General features: G+C 34.5%; 1 protein-coding gene across 1 annotated transcript in view; it reads right to left on the bottom strand.

Annotated features, from left to right (window-relative positions):
- The window catches only part of TFEC (transcription factor EC), a 65997-nt gene that overhangs the window by 27044 nt on the left and 18783 nt on the right, over nucleotides 1–20170 (bottom strand). Inside the window, exon 2 of the mRNA XM_052639096.1 lies at nucleotides 18652–18738. Coding sequence (XP_052495056.1) covers nucleotides 18652–18738 — 87 coding nt within the window. The remainder of the gene's footprint in view (nucleotides 1–18651; nucleotides 18739–20170) is intronic.

Raw genomic sequence — 20170 nt, 5'->3', positions numbered from 1 at the left:
CCAGCCATCTCATCCTCGGTCGTCCCCTTCTTCTGCCCCCAATCCCTCCCAGCATCAGAGTCTTTTCCAATGAGTCAACTCTTCGCATGAGGTGGCCAAAGTACTGGAGTTTCAGCTTTAGCATCATTCCTTCCAAAGAAATCCCAGGGCTGATCACCTTCAGAATGGACTGGTTGGATCTCCTTGCAGTCCAAGGGACTCTCAAGAGTCTTCTCCAACACCACAGTTCAAAAGCATCAATTCTTCGGCGCTCAGCCTTCTTCACAGTCCAACTCTCACATCCATACATGACCACAGGAAAAACCATAGCCTTGACTAGACGGACCTTAGTCAGCAAAGTAATGTCTCTGCTTTTGAATATGCTATCTAGGTTGCTCATAACTTTTCTTCCAAGGAGTAAGCGTCTTTTAATTTCTTGGCTGCAATGACCATCTGCAGCGATTTTGGAGCCCCAAAAAATAAAGTTTGACACTGTTTCCACTGTTTCCCCATCTATTTCCCATGAAGTGATGGGACCAGATGCCATGATCTTCGTTTTCTGAATGTTGAGCTTTAAGCCAACTTTTTCACTCTCCTCTTTCACTTTCATCAAGAGGCTTTTTAGTTCCTCTTCACTTTCTGGCATAAGGGTGGTGTCATCTGCATATCTGAGGTGATTGATATTTCTCCCGGCAATCTTGATTCCAGCTTGTGTTTCTTCCAGTCCAGTGTTTCTCATGATGTACTCTGAATATAAGTTAAATAAGCAGGGTGACAATATACAGCCTTGACATACTCCTTTTCCTATTTGGAACCAGTCTGTTGTTCCATGTCCAGTTTTAACTGTTGCTTCCTACTTAGGTATTAAAGTCTAAGTCTTGGCTTTATCTTACAGACTAGTAGGCAACTGGATAGATATTTTATAAAGAAATATTTATTATTCTGGTTAAAAATCATTACTTTTTTCAGAAAAGCAAAATCATTGACATAGCAATAGGGAAATATAATTATTAGAAACAACTCACAAATTTTAAAAACACCTAGTAAAGAATTTATTATAAAATATTTTCATCAAGGTAGAACATATCTTGTCTTTTCTTAGACAATTCTTTCTTGTAGAAAAAAGTGAGTGCTTGATCTAAGAAACTGTTTTGAAGTGAGAAGTGATGAAAAGTGATTCCTGGTGTCGAAAATTCTCTACCCTGGATTTTTCACATCTCCCTACTAAGGTCATAGAGACTGAAATGGACTGGGATCTGGTCTGCCCATACAAACACTACCTTTCATAGTAGCCAATATTCCCTAAAGAAAATGAGCTTACAGATCAAAATATCAAAGCATTCAAGAAAAATGATTATTTTAAAAGTTAAGCAACATGTAATGTTAGAAATAACATCAAAAGCAAAAGTTTTAGTAATAAAAAAAAGATTACACGAAACCAAGTTTTAAAAATTGATCTAATACATACTCTAAAGAAATAAAGGATGATGTTTGCAATAATTTATAGTCTAAAATGGAGCTCCCATGGTGGCTTTGTGGTAAAGCATCTGCATCCTAGTTCAGGAAATGTGGGTTTGATCCCCAAATTGGGAAGACTCCCTGGAGAAGGAAATGGCAACCCACTCCAGTACTGTTGCCTAAGAAATCCCATGAACAGAGAAACCTGGTGGGTCACAGTCCATGGGGTCACAAAAGTGTCAAACACTGCTGAGTGACTAAACAACAACAATAATAATCTAAAATAAGAACAAGTAAACATAAAAATGGCCAACATGATCATGAAGAAATAGGAGACATGAAAATATAATACCTGAAAAAAGAAGAAAACCATAAAATGGAAAAATAGCATAATACATAAACTGAGAAAGAAATAAAGGAATTAGTAAATTATAAAAACCAAATTAATCTCTCAGAAGGATGAAGGACCAAGAAACCAAACATATAAAATAAAATCTAATTAGTATGAAGGACAGAATTATTAGAACTAAAATATAAATAGGTATTAGGAAAGTCAGGGAGAAAAAAAATAAAAATTGTAAGGAAGAAAATAAGAAAGAATAGATATGCATTCCAGAGTTAACACTAAGTCAAAGATGAAACTATTGTCTTTAATCTCATCTTATTGTGTTGTTTCACTCTGACTTAAAAATCAAAGGGCCTATAGAATATCAAAGAAGGAAAACCTACATCCTGATGCATTACAGTTAAACTTACGAATGTACAATGACAAAGAGAAAACATAGGAGCATGATAGTAAGAAGAGATTATGTTCAAAGGAATACGAATTTTATTAACATAAACATTTTAAATAGCAAAACGAATGCAAAAAGAAAGTGAATAAAAAGATCTTAAAACACAGAGTTTTATATCCAGCCCAATATCATCTACATGTGAGGTCATGATATAAAATATTCTGAGAAATATAAAATGCTTAAGAATGCTTACCCACAAATACAAACACTGAAGACAGTTTGGGATGAAGTAAATATGATATAAATAAATAAAACATTATAAATAGAATATTAAACATCATGGTAAAGTGGCTATAGTCTAAAAGAGAATAGGAGAATCAAGATAAAAAATAAAATAAACTATATAACCACCTGAACTGCCTCTTGAGAAATCTATATGTAGGTCAGGAAGCAATAGTTAGAACTGGACGTAGAACAACAGACTGGTTCCAAATAGGGAAAGGAGTACGTCAAGGCTGTATATTGTCACGCTGCTTATTTAACTTATATGCAGAGTACATCATGAGAAATGCTGGGCTGGATGAAGCACAAACTGGAATCAAGATTGCTGGGAGACATATCAATAACCTGAGATATGCAGTTGACACCACCCTGGACTTCTCTGGTAGCTCAGATGGTAAAGCAGCAGCTTATACTGTGAGAGACCTGGGTTCAATCCCTGGGTTGGGAAGATCTCCTAGAGAAGGAAATGGCAGCCCGCTCCAGTATTCTTGCCTGGAAAATCCCATGGATGGAGGAGCCTGATAGGCTACAGTCCATGGGGTCGCAAAGAGTCGGACATGGCTGAGCGACTTCACTTTCACTTTCACTTTATAGCAGAAAGAGAAGAAGAACTAAAGAGCTTCTTGATGAAAGTGAAAGAGGAGAGTGAAAAAGTTGGCTTAAAGTTCAACATTCAGAAAAGTAAGATCGTGGCATCTGGTCCCGTCACTTCATGACAAATAGATGGGGAAACAATGGAAAAAATGACAGATGTTACTTTTGGGGGCTCCAAAATGACTGCAGATGGTGACTGCAGCCATCAAATTAATAGATCTTTGCTCTTTGGAAGAAAAGTTATGACCAATCTAGACAGCATATTAAAAAGCAGAGACATTACCAACAAAGGTCTGTCTAGTTAAAGCTATAGTTTTTCCAGTAGTTATGTATGGATGTGAGAGTTGGACTATAAAGAGAGCTGAGCACCAAAGAATTGATGCTTTTGAATTATGTTGTAGAACTTTTGAGAGTCCCTTAGACTGCAAAGAGATCCAACCAGTCCATCCTAAAGGAAATTAGTCCTGAATATTCATTGGAAGGACTGACGCTGAAGCTGAAACTCCAATACTCTGGCCACCTGATGTGAAGAACTGACTCATTGGAAAAGACCCTGATGCTGGGAAAGATTGAAGGCGGGAGGAGAAGGGGATGACAGAGAACGAGATGGTTGGATGGCATCATGGACTCAATGGGTATGAGTTTGACTAAACTCAGGGATCTGGCAATGGACGGTGAGGCCTGGCGTGCTGCAGTCCATGGTGTCACAAAGAGTCGGACATGACTGAGCGACTGAACTGAACTGATATGACCATATAAATCCATATTAAATCTAGATAATATCAGTATGATAGGGTTGGAGTGGTAAGGAAGTGAATGATTGTAAAAGTGGTAAAAAGGGGAAAAGTACTAAAGAAAAACATATTAAAATATGTGACATACATAATTTTTAAAAAATGAGAAAAACAGGTGGAAAATATCAGTAGTGATAATAAATGTAAATAGGTCAAATTTCTCAGCTAAAAGTTTGACAGTTCAGTTAAAAGATAGTGTTTAGATCTATGTAGCTTACAAGAGACACAGCTGCATTACAAAAGAACACACAAGATTGAAATTTAAAAGATGGGAAAAGATATGCCCAGCAAATTATAACCATAGGAAGCTGATGCAGCTCTATTAATATCAGAGAAAATAGACTAAAATTAGAAAAATTATTAGGAATAGAGACAGTCACTATCTAAAAATAAAGAATTCAATTCTCTAGAAAGACACAGCAATTATAAGCAGATGTGTACCTAATAAAATAGGGAAGACTGTAACATTTTCAGGAAACATACCATCTGAATTTTGTACAAATATTTCCAGACAGTAGAGACAATAGGGAAACATAGTATGGGAAGCAAATATGAGGCAAAATGTTTAAACTGCAAGGAAAAATGAATAAATCCATCAAAGTAATGAAAGATTTTAAGACATTTCTTCCTATTTTTGAAAGGTCAAGTAGACAAAAATAATCAGTAATGTTCTAGTTTTGAATAATAAAAGTAAAATCCTGTCCTAGTAGACATGTTTATAGTTCTGTATCTAAAAATTACAGAAAACACAATATTTTCCAAGTACATACAGAACATATGTAAGTATTGATCACCAAAAACTTATCACCTAAAACAAAAACAAAAAAAATGAAAAACTTCAAAAATTTCATTGAGTCCTTGATTACCTAAATATTTAGAAAATTTTTAATGATTCAAGAGTAAAGACAAAATCACACTGGAATTCAAAAATAAATGAAAGATACAGAAAACACATGTAAGGAAACTTTTGGAATATGGCAAAGTAATGTTTTGAAGGAAATTTATGCCCTTAAATATGAGAAAAAATAGATAAAATTTTGAAATTTGATAGACTGAGTATATTTTTCAAGAAGTCAGAAAAATTGCCAAAAAAAAAAAAAAACCCAAAGCAAGTAAAGCAGATAGTAATATAAGATCATAAATCAGTGAAAAACAAAACAATGCAAAAGACAAAATTTTGTTTTGTTTTTTTCAGTTAGCAAACTTGATAGGCCTCTTGTAAGACTAACTAAAGGAATAAAGACTAAACAAATGATATTTTAAATCAAAGAGGGATATAACCGTAGTAAAACTTAGATTTATGTTTTTTCCTCAAGGATCAGGAACAAACAAGACTGGGATACCTGCTTTCACCATTTCTTTTTAACATAGTATTGGAAGTCCTAGCCACAACAATTAATCAAGGAAAAGAAAGTCATCCAAACTGAAAAGGTATAAGTAAAAATGTCTTTGTTCACAGATGACATGATCTTACATTTAGAAAATCATGAGATTCATACATACACATACACACACAACAGTATGAAAGCTAATACACGAATTCAGCAAAGTGGCAGAATAAAAAATCAACATGCAAAAATATGTTGCATCTTTATACACTAACAATGAACAATCTGGAAAGGATATTAAGAAATCAATTTCATGAACAATAACATCAAAAAGAATAAAATGCTTGGGAATAAATTTAACCAAGGAGGAAAAGACTTATATACCAAAAACTAAAAAATACATTGCTTAAAGAAATTAAAGAAGACATAAAGAAATGGAAAGATATCTCATTTTTTTCGATGAGAAGACTTAGTACCAGTAAAAGGGCAGTACTATCCAGAGCAATCAACAAATGCCTCCAATCCGTATTAAAATCCTAACAGTGGTTTTTGCAAAAATATAAAAACCCACACTAAAATTCATATGAAGTCTCATGGAACCCTGAATAGTAAAAATTACCTTGAAAAGAACAAAGTTGGAGGGCTTAAATTTCCATATTTCAAAACAAAATGTTTATTACAAAACAATTGTAATCAAAACAGGGTGGCACTGACATAAAGACAGACATATAGAGAGTGGGATAGAGAGTCCATAAATTATTACTCAAATATATGGTCAAACGATTTTTGATAAGGGTACCAAGGCTATTCAATGGGGAAAGGACAAATTCTTCAACAAATATTCTTGAAAAAACTAGAGAGCCATATGCAGAAGGAAGTTGGACTCTTAGACCATGAACAAAATTTACTCTAAATGGATCAACAACTTAAACATACGAGTTAAGGCTATAACTTTCTTAGAAGGAAAGATAAAGGAAAAATCTTCATAAAAAATTTGGTTTGGTGATGACTTTTTTGGTATAATATCAAAATCACAGGCAACAGCAACAACCAAAAACAGATAAACTGGATTTCATAAAATTTAAAACTTTTGTACATTAAAGGACACTATCAAGAGAGTGAAGGGAAAACCCACAAAATGGGAGAGATTATTTACAAATCATTTATCTTTTAAGAGATTAATATCTAGCTACACAAACTCCAATGACTCACAGAAACAGCAACAAAAACATTCCAATTTAAAAAAATGAGCAAAGCACTTAAATAGACATTTCTCCAAAAAAGACTTCTAAACGGTCAATAAGGACACTGAAATATACTCAACATCATTAGTCATTAGGGAAATATAAATCAAACCCACAATGTTTTACCACTTTATCCTCATTAACATGACTGTTATGAAAAGAAAGGAAAACAAGTTTTGGTGAGGATGCAGAGAAAGTTTTACCCTTGTGCCTTGCTGCTGAGAATGTGAAATGGTGCAGCCACTGTGGAAAATAGTATGACAGTTCTTCAAAATTTAAACATAAATTAGCTTATTATCAATTTCTCACCTCTAGATATTACCAGTAACAGTCAAAAGTAGAGTCTCAAACAGATACTTGCACAAAAATGTTCGTAGAAGCATTAAACAGCCAAAAGGTAGTAACAATCCTAATTCCCACAATAGATGAATGAATAACGGATAAATGAAATGTGGATAGTGGATGAATGAAATATACTGTATATATTATGTTATATTACTTAGCCATAAAAGGAAATGAAGTACTAATACATGTTATGATATTAATGAATCTTGAAAACATTATGCTAAATGAAATAAGCTGACAGAAAAGGACAAATATATGATTCCACTTACATGAGATACCTAGAATAGGCAAATTTATACAGATAGGAGAATAAAGGTTATTAAAGTCTGGACATAAGGAAAATAGGGAGTTATTATTTAATTGGTGACTTTTTTAATGTTTTCTGTTTGGAAGAATGAAAAATCTCTGTGAGTGTATAGTGATAATGGTTGCACAACATTGTGAATCTATGTTATGCGACTGAATTGTACACTTTAAAATGTTTAGGATGGCAAATTTTATGTTAAACATATTTTACCATAATAAAAAAAAGATAAGAGAGATTACCTACAATAATTTTCTAATAACTGTGAATGCTTAGGTGAAATACATAAATTTCTAGAAAAACATTATTTAGTAGAACTGACTACATAATAATTAATAGCATCTCAAGCTTGAATAGTCTTATGATTACTGAAGAAATAAAAAAATACTTTAAACATATTATGCAAGAAAATATCTGGATTAGACAGTTTTATGGGTAAGACTGTCACATTTTCAGGAAACATGCCATCTCAATTTTGTACAAACATTTCCAGACAATAGAGACAAGACAGAATATGTTCCAATTCATTGAGACTGAAACCATATGAAAACATTATAAGAAAAAATATTACAGAAACATTTTATTCATGACTATAAATCTTAGGCAAAATATTATTACTTATTTAAATTCAAGAGAATATAAACAAGGTAAATTGCCATAATCAAATTGGGTTTCCCATAAATATATTTTATGATGTTAAGAGAGAAAAAGAAACCATATGATCATCTCAACAGATTTAAAAAACTATCTGATAAAATTCAATCCCATTTTTAAAAAATTATTAGTTTGTGAGAAGGCAACAACTTCCAATTATAGAAAAATATTTCTTTGCCTGTTTAAAATCAGTACTTCCCTATGAGAATTAATTGTTCATATATCCATTTACACTCATCAGGCCAAATACAATAAAGGAAAACATATATGATCTGACCTAAATTCCACATATGTTTTTTTCAGTTTGGCTTCTTCCCTCTCCTGGGAGGGACTGGGGGCAGGAGGAGAAGGGGACGACAGAGGATGAGATGGCTGGATGGCATCACTGACTCAATGGACATGAGTCTGAGTGAACTCCGGAAGCTGGTGATGGACAGGGAGGCCTGGGTGCTGCGATTCACGGGGTTGCAAAGAGTCAGACACGACTGAGCAACTGAACTGAACTGAACTGATTACCTAGTTATGATATTTTTTTTCTTTTAAGTTATTTTGTTCATTGTTGTTCAGTCACTAAGTTGTATCTGACTCTTTGCAACCCCATGGACTGCAGCACACCAGGCTTCTCTGTCCTACACTAACTCCTGAAAAGTGAAAGTCGCTCAGTTGTGTCCCAATCCGTGACCCCATGGACTACAGTCCATGGAATTCTCCAGGCCAGAATACTGGAGTGGGTAGCCTTTCCCTTCTCCAAGGGATCTTCCCAACCCAGGGATCAAACCCAGGTCTCCTGCATTGCAGGTGGATTATTTACCAGATGAGCCATAAGGGAAGCCCAAGAACATGGGAGTGGGTAGCTCCCTTCTCCAGTGGATCTTCCAGACCCAGGAATTGAACCGGGGTCTCCTGCATTCTAGGCGAATTCTTTACCAATCGAGCTATGAAAGACACTAACTCCTGGAGTTTGCTCAAATTCATGTTTATTGAGTGGGTGATGCTACCTAATCATCTCACTCTCTGCCACCCCTTGCTCCTTTTGTTTTCAATCTTTCCCAGCATCAGGGTCTTTTCCAATGAGTTGGCTCTTCACATCAGGTGGTCAAAGTATTGGAGCTTCAGCACCAGTCCTTCCAATGAATTTTCAAAGTTGATTTTCTTTAGTACTGACTGATTAAATCATTGGTCAGTTTAAATTCTCTTCCATACTCTCACATCTCAAGATCCTCAAGGCCTTCAGCCTAAATTATGTCCTTCCTTCCAGCATTCCTCTCAATTAGTTCCCAAATGCTCCTCTCAGACAAACATGTTTTGAAATACAACTTTCTTCTGATCTCTCCTAGCTCAAAAAGCATGAAATCTAAGTCTCTCCCCTTCAGCTCATATATTAAGCTCAAACTCATGTCTAGTTTTCAAAAACCTCATTCAATGGTCCCAAATTATCTAGTCAATATTATTTACTACTACTAACAAGTTCTGAAAGATTTCTTACCACCACATACAAATATATAGACTATGTCCAAAAATAGATTTTCTACTCCAGTGGGAGTGAGGAAGAAAGAGGATAGAATGTTGTCAAATGGAACCTATGAATCCACATATGAAGAATTTTTTAAAGATAATAAAATACAAGCATTATCATAGCATATATACGCAAAGTCATAGATAGTTGAGTTTTTATTATATGCCTGATATTCAGCTAAGCATGTCTCATAGTAATAACAAATAGCAGAATTTCAAGTAATCTTTAACAAATTTATGAGTGAAGTCTCATAGTTCCCATGTTAAATGTAAATAATTAAAAGTCTGAAATAATAAGTAATTATCTCAAGACCATACATTGTAATAAATAGAAGACTTAGGGTTAAAATTTAGGTCTAACACAGAGGATAGATTCTTTCCTACCTATCCAATTGTGGAAGGGACCCTGCCTTAACATTTTTAATTGTAAAAAGTATTTTGAAAACAAAATGTTGGAAGCCATTGGAGAATATTTATCTCAGTATTATTCTTTGCCACTGCTATTTTCTGCACTTCAAATGTCCTCATACCTTCTTTAAATATCAAAATACAATCTACAGGCTCAACTTAAGATTCAAACCATCTCCAACATTCTCCCTTATGGCATCCTGGTTTATTATTTTTCTTCACCAAAACACTACAGTACTGGAAAACTTTACCACAAATTTAATAACTTTATTTGTTTTTATTGTTTCACCCCTCTTCATTTATAATCACTCAGCAAGGGAGAGGGTACCATAGTATATACTCATCATGTTTCTGAAAATTGATTATTTATCTAAAACCGATAATTTTCTGGAGATATATACATGTGCATTTGTGTGTGTATAGATACATATATATACACACACATATACAATATGCATATATGTTTTATATATTATATATGTGTGTGTGCATGTTGTGTGTATCACGTATCTGTCTCCCAGATAATCTCATTATAAATACAGAAAATGAAAGAAAATCATCTCTATACTTACCTATTTTATTTCCAGATAATTTTTCAGAATAAATACAAAAAGAAAAAAACTTCTAAACCCATACATAGATGTGCATGTGTGATATCTATATTTCTATATCTATATCAAATATTTAGTGGGGTTTCATGGGAAAGTGAGGGGAAATTTTAAGTTGTTTGTATTCCCTATTTTGCCTTTCTCGGAAGACATTTATTGTGAATGCAAAATGGCAAAACTGATCATTAGACTATTAGATAGAATAACCGTAGGCATAGAAAGAAGATAAACTTCAGGAATAAAGAGTGAGCACTGTAGGACCATATATATCACACAATGTAAGCACACTTAAAAACTGGCACTTCAAAGATTATTTTATTTCCTTTTGTGTGTTTATTCATTTAAACATGGTAAACTAGATTTTTCCAGTTTTAGGACACTCACAATTGATCTTTCTCTGACTTTATTTTCTTTGTTGAAGCAGGGCTATGAGGTTTGAATGATAAACATTGAAAAGAGAAGTCCCACTGAGTTATTATTTTTTTGTTCTATTATAAGTGAATAAAAATAATCTGTTGGGCGGGAGTGGGAGATTCCTGTCCTTGACCAGCTGGCTCAAAACACAAATAGAAAAGATAAAATACAAAACAGAGAATGGTAACGCAGAAACTGCTTTTGCATCATATATTTCTTATGTATAGGAAATCTATTTTTTATATATATCCATAATCTACTTAGTACTAAATTAATGAGAATAGTAATTTAATGTAAACACTACAGCACATAATTAATGGAGCCCTCACTTTTTGAGAAAAAAGTTCAAATAAAAGAGCATTTTAAACAATTTTTAACTAGACTACAAAATATTTTTACTATAGCCAGAGCATTAAAAAACTATCTTGTAAGAAAACCAGCTTGTCAATACAGCAGATTATAAATTACACTTTCAAAGCTCAACTTCTACATACCTTATTTTATTGACTACTAGTTTATAAAGTTTAAATTCAGTATTTAAGGTGGTTTCCTCTCCAAACAGTGAAAGAATTCCAAAATGCACTTGCTCACCAGTTTTAACTTTGAAGTGTCTATAACCTTCACAATAGCAATGGTTTTCTCTTTCTCCTTCATCATTTTCTTTTCCTTACACTTGCAAACAATAACTGGGAGAGCTATGCAGAAACTTCTAAGGTGAACTTTGGTTCTTCCTTGGACTTTAAGTCTAATCTGGTCTAGACTGTGATTGACAAAAGCTTGCTTGCTGGTGTTACGCAGTCCTTTCAAGTTCCAACCAAGCACAGGGGGTTGTTAATATTTACTCAATCTCTGTCTCTGAAATAGTCTTGAACTATAATAGTTTACTGAGATTGCCAAGTGCCACCAGCATTTACAAAGCTATGATTGAAAAATACCCATCTATGATAAAATAAATAAGTTACTATGCACAACCATCTTTGAAAGGAAGAGGTGAAATGAAGACCAAAGGGTAGAAGTTCTAGAGAGACAGGTTTAAACTCAGAAGCTAACAATTCTTGGCTGGAATGTGGCAGAGGGTCAGATCAGGCTAAGGTCCCTTCAGATCCTAAGATTCTTACAGTTCTATGAAATGACTTCTTCTGAAGCTACTAGTGCAGCAGAGTGGGTAAGATTATTGCATCTGGTATCAAACAGGATTGGATTCAAACCCCTACCCTGGCATTCACTAACTGTATGAGCTTGAGTCAGTTACTGAACTTCTCTAAGCCTCTTTTCTTATTTGCAAAATGCTAATAGGTAATAGTTTCTATCTCACATGTTTGTTGTAGTAATTAAATTTTCATGAAAAATATTTTATACAATTCTTGTCCCACAGCAAGTACCCAAGGCATAGTAGCTATCATTACTACTGTTATCCTTATTGCTGCTTATGCCCATTAAAAAAATTTCTAAATGGTAATGCATAAAGGAAACAACTTTAAAAAATATTATGTGTGAATTTTAAAATTTTTATTTCATATGTATTTGCTGAGCACCTATCATTTGCTAGGCATTATATTGGGTGCTGAGAATAAACTAATGAACAGGTTACTCTCTCAGCTTTAGGGACACAGCAATGAATAAGGCAGACAAAATCACCAACTTCAAGGAGTTCACATTCTAGGGGTGGGAATAGACAATAAATGGGTAAATAATATAATAAACCAAATAATTTTTGTAACTCTAATCCTAACCATCAGAGGGAATTAAATAAGATACTGATGTAGGATGTGTGGGATGGGGTCTTTCTGCTTGGGTTATTGTGGAAGGCCTCTCTGACAAGTTGATATTGACTAAAGATCTGAGGCATAAAAAGACAGTCATCCAAAGATCTGGGACAAAACCATTCCAAGCCTAAAAAAGGAAGTTCAATAGTCCTAAAATGATAACATGCATGTCACATTCAGTGAGCAGGAAAAAGGCTATCAAGACCAGGGCCTAAAGTTAAAAGGAAGTGCTGACTATGAAGTGTCTTGGTTATACTCTGAGGATTTCAGGAAGTTAGCAAAAAGTGAAGCAAGGAGAAACAGGATCTGATTTTTGCTGTGTGAAGATCATTCTGGCTGCTGTGTGATCCACAGCTGTACAGGGGTCAGAAGTAGCAGAGAAATCAGGCTGGAGTCAGTTTCTGACATTCAAGTAAGAGACGATGTTAGCCTGGAAAAGTGTTTCAGTAGAACAGCTGCTAAGTTGTGAGATTCAGGAAATCTTGGATCCTGATTAGAACAGCATAGTGATAAATGTGGGGATGTGGGAGTAAGAGAATGAAGAAGGATGACTCTTTTTGAGGGAGGGTAGTTCTAGATAGGTAGGGAGGGGAACAAAAACTTCTTTTCAGTCGTATTAAGTTTGAGATCTCTGTTGGAAGAACAAAAGATGTTAGGGTAGTAGTAAGTCATCTGAATCTAGCATTAGGGGAGAGAGCTAGGCCAGAGAAGGGTTGAGATTACCGATGGAACATACAGGTACATGAGAAAAGAAGATTAAATTCTGAGCCTAGGAGCACTTTAGCATCTAAAAGTCTATTAGAAGAGAAAGAACCAGCAAGGTGGATGAAAAGGCAAAAAATACGGTGCCACAGAATCCCAGTTAATACTTCAAGAAGGAGAGAGTGGTCAAACATGGCAAAGGCCACAAAGAAATCAAGTTTGGTGAGAATGGAGAATTTAGTATGGCTTCAGTATTGGTTGGTTTTAAGAGCTCTTTTGGAATTACCAGGGACATAGCTGTACTGGACAGTAGAGAAGGGGAGGTGAGGAAATGCCATCAGGGTGAAAATGGAAGCAGAGACATTTGGGAGGGAGGTAGTAGAATCATGAAATAGTGTGGTAGCCAGAGACGAACTGTATTCAAAGGCAATCCTTTGCTTTGGTTTATTTTTGAGGAATCTTAATAAAGGCAAGTGTAATGCTGATATTTGTAATCCAATACATCATAATAGACTAATGATATAGGAGGAGCTGGTATTTAAAGAGGGAAGTATTTGCAAAGGTAAGAATTAGTGGGATGTAGGACACAAGTACTGGACCAGCTTTAGGTTATGAGCTGGGCCAATTCGATTCAAATAGAAGGGATGGCAGAGAAAATCAAAACAGATACTGGTGGTTTTGTAGAATTTGTGATACAAAGTTAACAAGTAAGTCCTAATCTGATTTTATATATTTTCTCTCTGAAATATGTTGTGATAGAGAAATCAGCTAGCACATGGAGAATGGTGGAGATTTGAGAAGAGAAAGTAGATTAATGTTGTCTCATTAATGAGAATTTTAACCAAGGTATAGCTGTAATATTGTCTGGTAGTAATGAAAGCCCCTATGAAATTTTGGTGATGTATTGGAGGTGAGTACTATGAGCAATGTAGTGAAATTTTATTCATTCTGCTGCTCAGGTAAAGATGTGGAATAAGATGAAAAATAAGTTTAGTCAGGGTTGGGCTTTTGTCAGGAAAGGAAAATGAAGAAAAATGGGGATATGTTAAGAGTGTTTGCAAAAGAAATGGTTATAGTGCTTAACCAAGAATAGGTTAAGGAAGAAATTTTCAAAATGTCATGACTGGGAAATAATAGCTACTGAAAAGAGTGATAGAGTCAATTAACTTGGAGTCTCCACAAGCTTGAGCAATTGTTGAAGTAAGAAATTAGACTAGGTGCACTGAAAAAAAAAAAAAGGAACTTAATGGTCAAAAAATATGAAAGAAAAATGCTATAGAATAGAAAAATACACAATGAGATCTGGGATATCATCATGTGAAGGATGGCTGGATAGTGAGGGGAGAAATACCATTGACCCCAAGAAGACTGAGAAACTGAGAGGTTTGGTGTTGATGAAAGCACAGCTGACTTGGCTGAATGTTTCTTGCACTTTGGGTCTTTTCAGTCCAATTTACACAATTGTTGCAGTAAGAACTAATTGGCAAGTAGCTAGCTCTCTTGTTTAAATAAAAATTAAGAGGTAACTTCTCCTTAACTATTCTGAGTCTAGTCACTAATCGTACAATATTCATTTCTGTGTCAGAAAAACTTGGACTAAGTTGAACTGTGAAAACCCTGAACTGTTCCATTCAATCTGGGGAAATCTGAAGGACCACCATAAGTGGTCCAAGCTACCCCAGAGCAGCTTCCAAGCTTTCCACCAACAGAAATTAAAATATGAGTTAACTCATGTTAACTCATTTTAGTTAATCTTACTCTATGCAGTGGTCCTGGGATAAATCTTGGCTAAGTGACACTCAAGATTTTCTGTTTAAGTCACAGCAAAAGAACTTCAAAGTGACCAATAGCACAGTCAATAGAGTGCCCCAGTTGTTGTGTCTGATTCTTTTGAGACCCCGTGGACTGCAGCCCGCCAGGTTCCTCTGTCCTTGGAATTTCTCATGCAAGAATACTGGAGGGAGTTGCCATTTCCTTTTCTAGGGGATCTGACTGAACCGCAGTCTCCTGCCTTGCTAGTGGATTCTTTACCATCTGAGCTACCAGGGAATCCTTGATTGCCCCTTGGACTTTGCAGTCTGTATGACAACTAGAGATTATATGTAAAATAATTGGCAATGTGCCTGTGGTATAGTAGGTGAGACATTAAGAATAATTATTTTTAATAATTATTTTTTTAATAATAATTTTTATTGAATTATGGTAATAATTCCTATACTCCTAGTTTCAGTTTTAATCTAGATAATTTATTTTGGCTGCTGCTGCTGCTAAGTCACTCTAGCGTAGGCCCAAGATCCAGAAAAATTTTCTGAGAGATAGAAAAGTGACAAAAATTGCTCCCAAAAGAATTATCTCAGAGATTTAACTAGAACTAAAGAAAAAAGGAGCTCTCCTTTTTTAAGTTTTTAAGTCTGACTGAATGTATCTATCAGTGTACATTTGGTTATGACAATCATAAAATCCTGACACAATTAGCTTACAAAATAAAGGAAAAAAAGCTTACATGATATGTGCAATCCATAGGTAAAGAATTCTCCAGGGGCATATAAGCAGTATTTATTTGCATTCCTCTTGGATTTTCCTCTCTGTACCTTTTGTTTTTCCTCAGTTTATTTATCTTCTGGGCAATCAAATGGCCACATAAGTCACATTGTCTTACAACATCATAGAGAGACAAAACCTTCTCTTTGGTGGGTCTCCTTTAAAGACTGAAGTAAATTCCTAGAAGACCCCAGTAACCTGCTAAAGCTCCAGAACTGCAACATAAGCTCATTTTTAAAACAATCTCTGGCTAAGGAAATGGGGCCACCAGGGTTGGCTTAAATTAATCAGAAACTTCCTCTTCCTTGTCAAAGAGTGGATGTCTTAAAAAAAAACAGCTGGGTTAGCAAGGACAAACTGTGTGCATGGCTAGGAATAAGCTGTGAGATTGTCTGTTCAATAGCTGAGAATAAAGCCAGTATAGAACAAAGGCAAACTTATGGAGGGATGTTCACATGCAATATTACTTAGGAATTTATGGATGAGATGAGCCAACAAATTCCTTTCATACTTACACCCCATATAAGCCAGGTTCTATCATCTAAAACCAAAAGTTCACTGGCTAAAATGCTTACTCAAAGCATTCCTCTGAATCTAACAGGTCTTTATTTTTACCCACATGAACTATAAAAATCTTTCAGAATTTCCGATCTCTGTTCTACCAGCTATTCTTACACATTCTCTTTTTTCTCACTTCTTGCCTTTTCTTATGCTGTCCTCTTTTCTTGCTACTTTGCTACCTTCATGTCTACCTCTTAAAATCTTAACTTTCCTTCATAACTGTATTTCAAATGTCATCTTTTCCTAAAGTATTTCAGAAATGTCTCAATTTAGCAAGGTTCCTGCTTTACTCAAACTCCAGGGCGACACTCTGACTAGCATTAAATATATATATTGTGTATATATATATATACACATTTGTGTGTGTGTGTGTGTGTGTGTGTGTGATCTATTAAGATTTTAATTATTCTCATAACACAGAAGAAAGTAAAGAAAAGTTAAGTGACTTATACAATACCTAGATGACAACTTGGGTTAATACTGAGATCCATATTCTTTCCCTCACTGCCTCTCGGGTGTGCCTCACCTCACTGACTCACCATCAAGTGGTCTCTTAAACAGTGTCTCACTCAACTTTTAGTTTCCTATAGCACATGTATGGTGCTTTGCATACAACAAATATCGAATAATTTTTTGGTTAATTGAACTGCTTGGTGTTATATCTTGCTTCTTGATTTATCAAAAATTGTTGGTTGGCCACCAGCAGATACTTCTTTATATGAATACACATAGGCCAGTAGTATCTATCTTTTTAGAAGTACATTCTGTACACTGCACTGTGCTATGCTAAGTCACTCAGTCATGTCCAACTCTTTGCGACCTTATGGACTGTAGCCCACCAGGCTCCTTCTGCCCATGGAATTCTCCAGGCAAGAGTACTGGAGTGGGTTTTTGTGCCCTCCTCCAGGGGATCTTTCCAACCCAGGGATCAAATCTGTGTCTCCTGCATTAGTAAGTGGATTCTTTACCACTGTGCCACCTGGGAAATCCACATTCTGTTTACAAAAAACAAATTCCCAATCATCATTATCACCAGTTTGCACTGAATAAGCAATCTATGCAACCACTACAAAACAAGTAAGATAATTTGATAAGGAGAGTGTTTCAGCATACAATTTCAATGAAATAAGTACCACATACAAGGAAGAGAAGATTGAAAGAAATTAGTATCATTTCCTCAAACCGAAAAGTTGAATAATGATTAAGAAAATAGTGACCTTATGCTGTGGGATTAGATGGAGAAAATTAGTATAAATAACATATTTATGTAGAGAATTAGTCAAATTTGTTGTCAATATACTTCTTGAAATCTGAAAACAGAAGAGGTAAAAAGAATTGTCACATCATTCAAACAACAAACAAAAACTCACAAAAAAATAAACTTTCAATTAAAAAGCTAGATTTTTAACCTCATTTGATCTTTGTCTGATAACACTGGTGTTAGTGACTTGTTATAAAGTGGAAGTCTTTTGTACCAGAGAAAAGGAGGAAAGATATAATTCTCTTTTTTTGTAGTCTATTTGGGAATTAATAAATAGAAGAGGGATGCTTTCTCCAAACTTTTCTTAAAGTTTCAGGTTTAAAATGTTCATTATTAACATTTACTCAGCCCACTGATTTACTGATGAACAGTATCTACACTACACAATACAGTCAGAATTCACTTTCTTTAAATGAAATGTTTAAAGTAACAAATCAAAATCTTTCATAATTTTTCTCATTTTCTAAAAGCTCTAAAACCATAAATGAACCAACAACAACCCCTTCAAAATGTGTAGAAACAGTTTGTACACCCTTTACAGATTCTAGAGATTAATAAATGAACAATGAGAAGGCAACAGCAATCAAAGAGATATTATCTTATCTCTTCCCTGCTTATTATTCCAGGAATTTGTGATTTCAACACAGAAGTCTGTCTAAATGCCTTAAAGTAGTGTGAGGCCTCTTCTACCTTTCTCCACTTCATCTTTAACCTTTGATTTCTGGCTCAAAAGTAAAGTTATATTGTGTTATAATTTTTTCCTTTCTCTATAAGGTATAGACCCTCTGAATCTGGTAGCTGTTAGTAATGGTAAAACAGTTAAAACTTAGCCATGAACTCATGATGGTATTATTATATGTTGTGCTTCAAATGGGAAATCTAAAGATTTCACAGAAAATGCTATAGCAGATAAGATATGTAATTAGATGGATGTTGATAGAGATTAGGTAGATAGATAGATAGAATAGTATAAGCCCTATAAAATTATGCATTTTTCCTGCACCAATAAATATTTTTTTAAATGTTTATCTATTCTGTATCAGCTTCAAAAGGGCAGAAGAAAACACCATTTGCTAATCAAATGAAATTTCTTTTTTTGTCTTCAGGTGCTATTATTGATTTTAATCTCACTGACCTCCTCAGGTCTGGAAACACTTACTGTTCTTTGCATTAGCAGAGGAGAATCTGTTCCTTCCTCTTTAAAACTTGGGTCCATACCGATTATATCCTCAATAATGTCCTCCATCTAGCAAAATTTAATGCATTTAGAATATTGTGCATAATGATAAAAGTTGCTCTTCAGTCTGAATTCAGATAGAAGGATTTTACCAAGCTTTAAAAGTAAATTTTAGAATATTTAAATTAAGGTTATATATGTATCAAAATGCAGAATGTTTTAGAATTTGAAGTAATCCTAACACTGTGATCTGTGTTGCTTTTCCTTCATTCACTTCCGCCTACTGGTTGGTGATGACTAAACAAATCAGCCTTGGCTACTCCAGTATCTGCATAAACAGAGTAGTTATCATGAAATCCTTGAGCCAGAGCTTATATACTTCATTTGCAGAGAGATGACCACCTACAAATTTTATTTTTATTTTAAAATATTTTGATAGCATCTTATAGGTGGATATTCAAACTTCATCCAATTAGTCCACATGAATAGAAACTACATGGAAATGTATTATCCAGCTTTCTCTAATGATCACTAATAATGATAACTATTATACTATCAACAACAGTAATAATTGTGGACACCATAAATAGTAACTAACACATATGATGTAGCAGGAGCGGCTCTAAATACTTTGCACACATCAGCTCATTTATCTTCACAATGACAATATGAAGTATATACTATCACTGTCTTCACTGTATACATGAGGAAAGAAATTCAGTAACCTGTTTCAGATTATATAGCTGAAGAGTGACAAAGGCAGAATTGAAATCTAGAAATCTAATTCTACAGTCCTAACTTAAATCAGTTTTTCATTTCCTTTCTCAATTCCTGTCTAAAACAACCTTCCTTTTCTTCTGTACTTCAGCTGGAGGGAATATTAAAGCTCATATTTTTAAAAATACCATCACTTTCTCTCTCACTGTCTCTATCCCCCTGCAGCTCTAGCTCTCCTCCTGGCCATTCTATTTATTATCTTTAGTGAAATTTTAAAATATAATGTAGGTGCAGAGATAATAAGAACGTGGGTTTATGTAACTGTAATACTATAAATTTCCCATGACATGTGCAGAAACAACTCGGAATAAACTCTGGGAGATATAAAAAAAAATTTTTTTTTAATGTTATCCTCTAAGCAAGATTTCTGAGGACCTTAGAGAATCAAAGGTTCACAAACATCTACTAAGATACTCCCAAAGGTGATATGCCAAAAAATTGGAATATTATTTATATATTTATTTAATAAATATTTATTAAACAACATTTACTTCAAGACCTTGGTTTAGTACATGCTATAAAAGCTAAGAGCACAAAGTATCTGCCTTCATAGAACTCAAACTACTGAAGAAACAGGCAAGAAACAGTTTAATAACAAACAGTGGTATGAAGATATTAAAGCAGGATAGAAATAGAGTTGATAATAGTGAATGTTATTATATGAATGAGGCAAGGATTTACTGATATTTGAACAAAGGCAGAATAGCATGAGGAAATGGTAGTA

Source organism: Budorcas taxicolor, chromosome 4, assembly GCF_023091745.1.
Source record: "Budorcas taxicolor isolate Tak-1 chromosome 4, Takin1.1, whole genome shotgun sequence".
Classification (NCBI taxonomy): Eukaryota; Metazoa; Chordata; class Mammalia; order Artiodactyla; family Bovidae; genus Budorcas; species Budorcas taxicolor.
The sequence above is the reverse complement of the archived record's forward strand: the minus strand, read 5'-3'. Positions and strand labels throughout refer to the sequence as shown.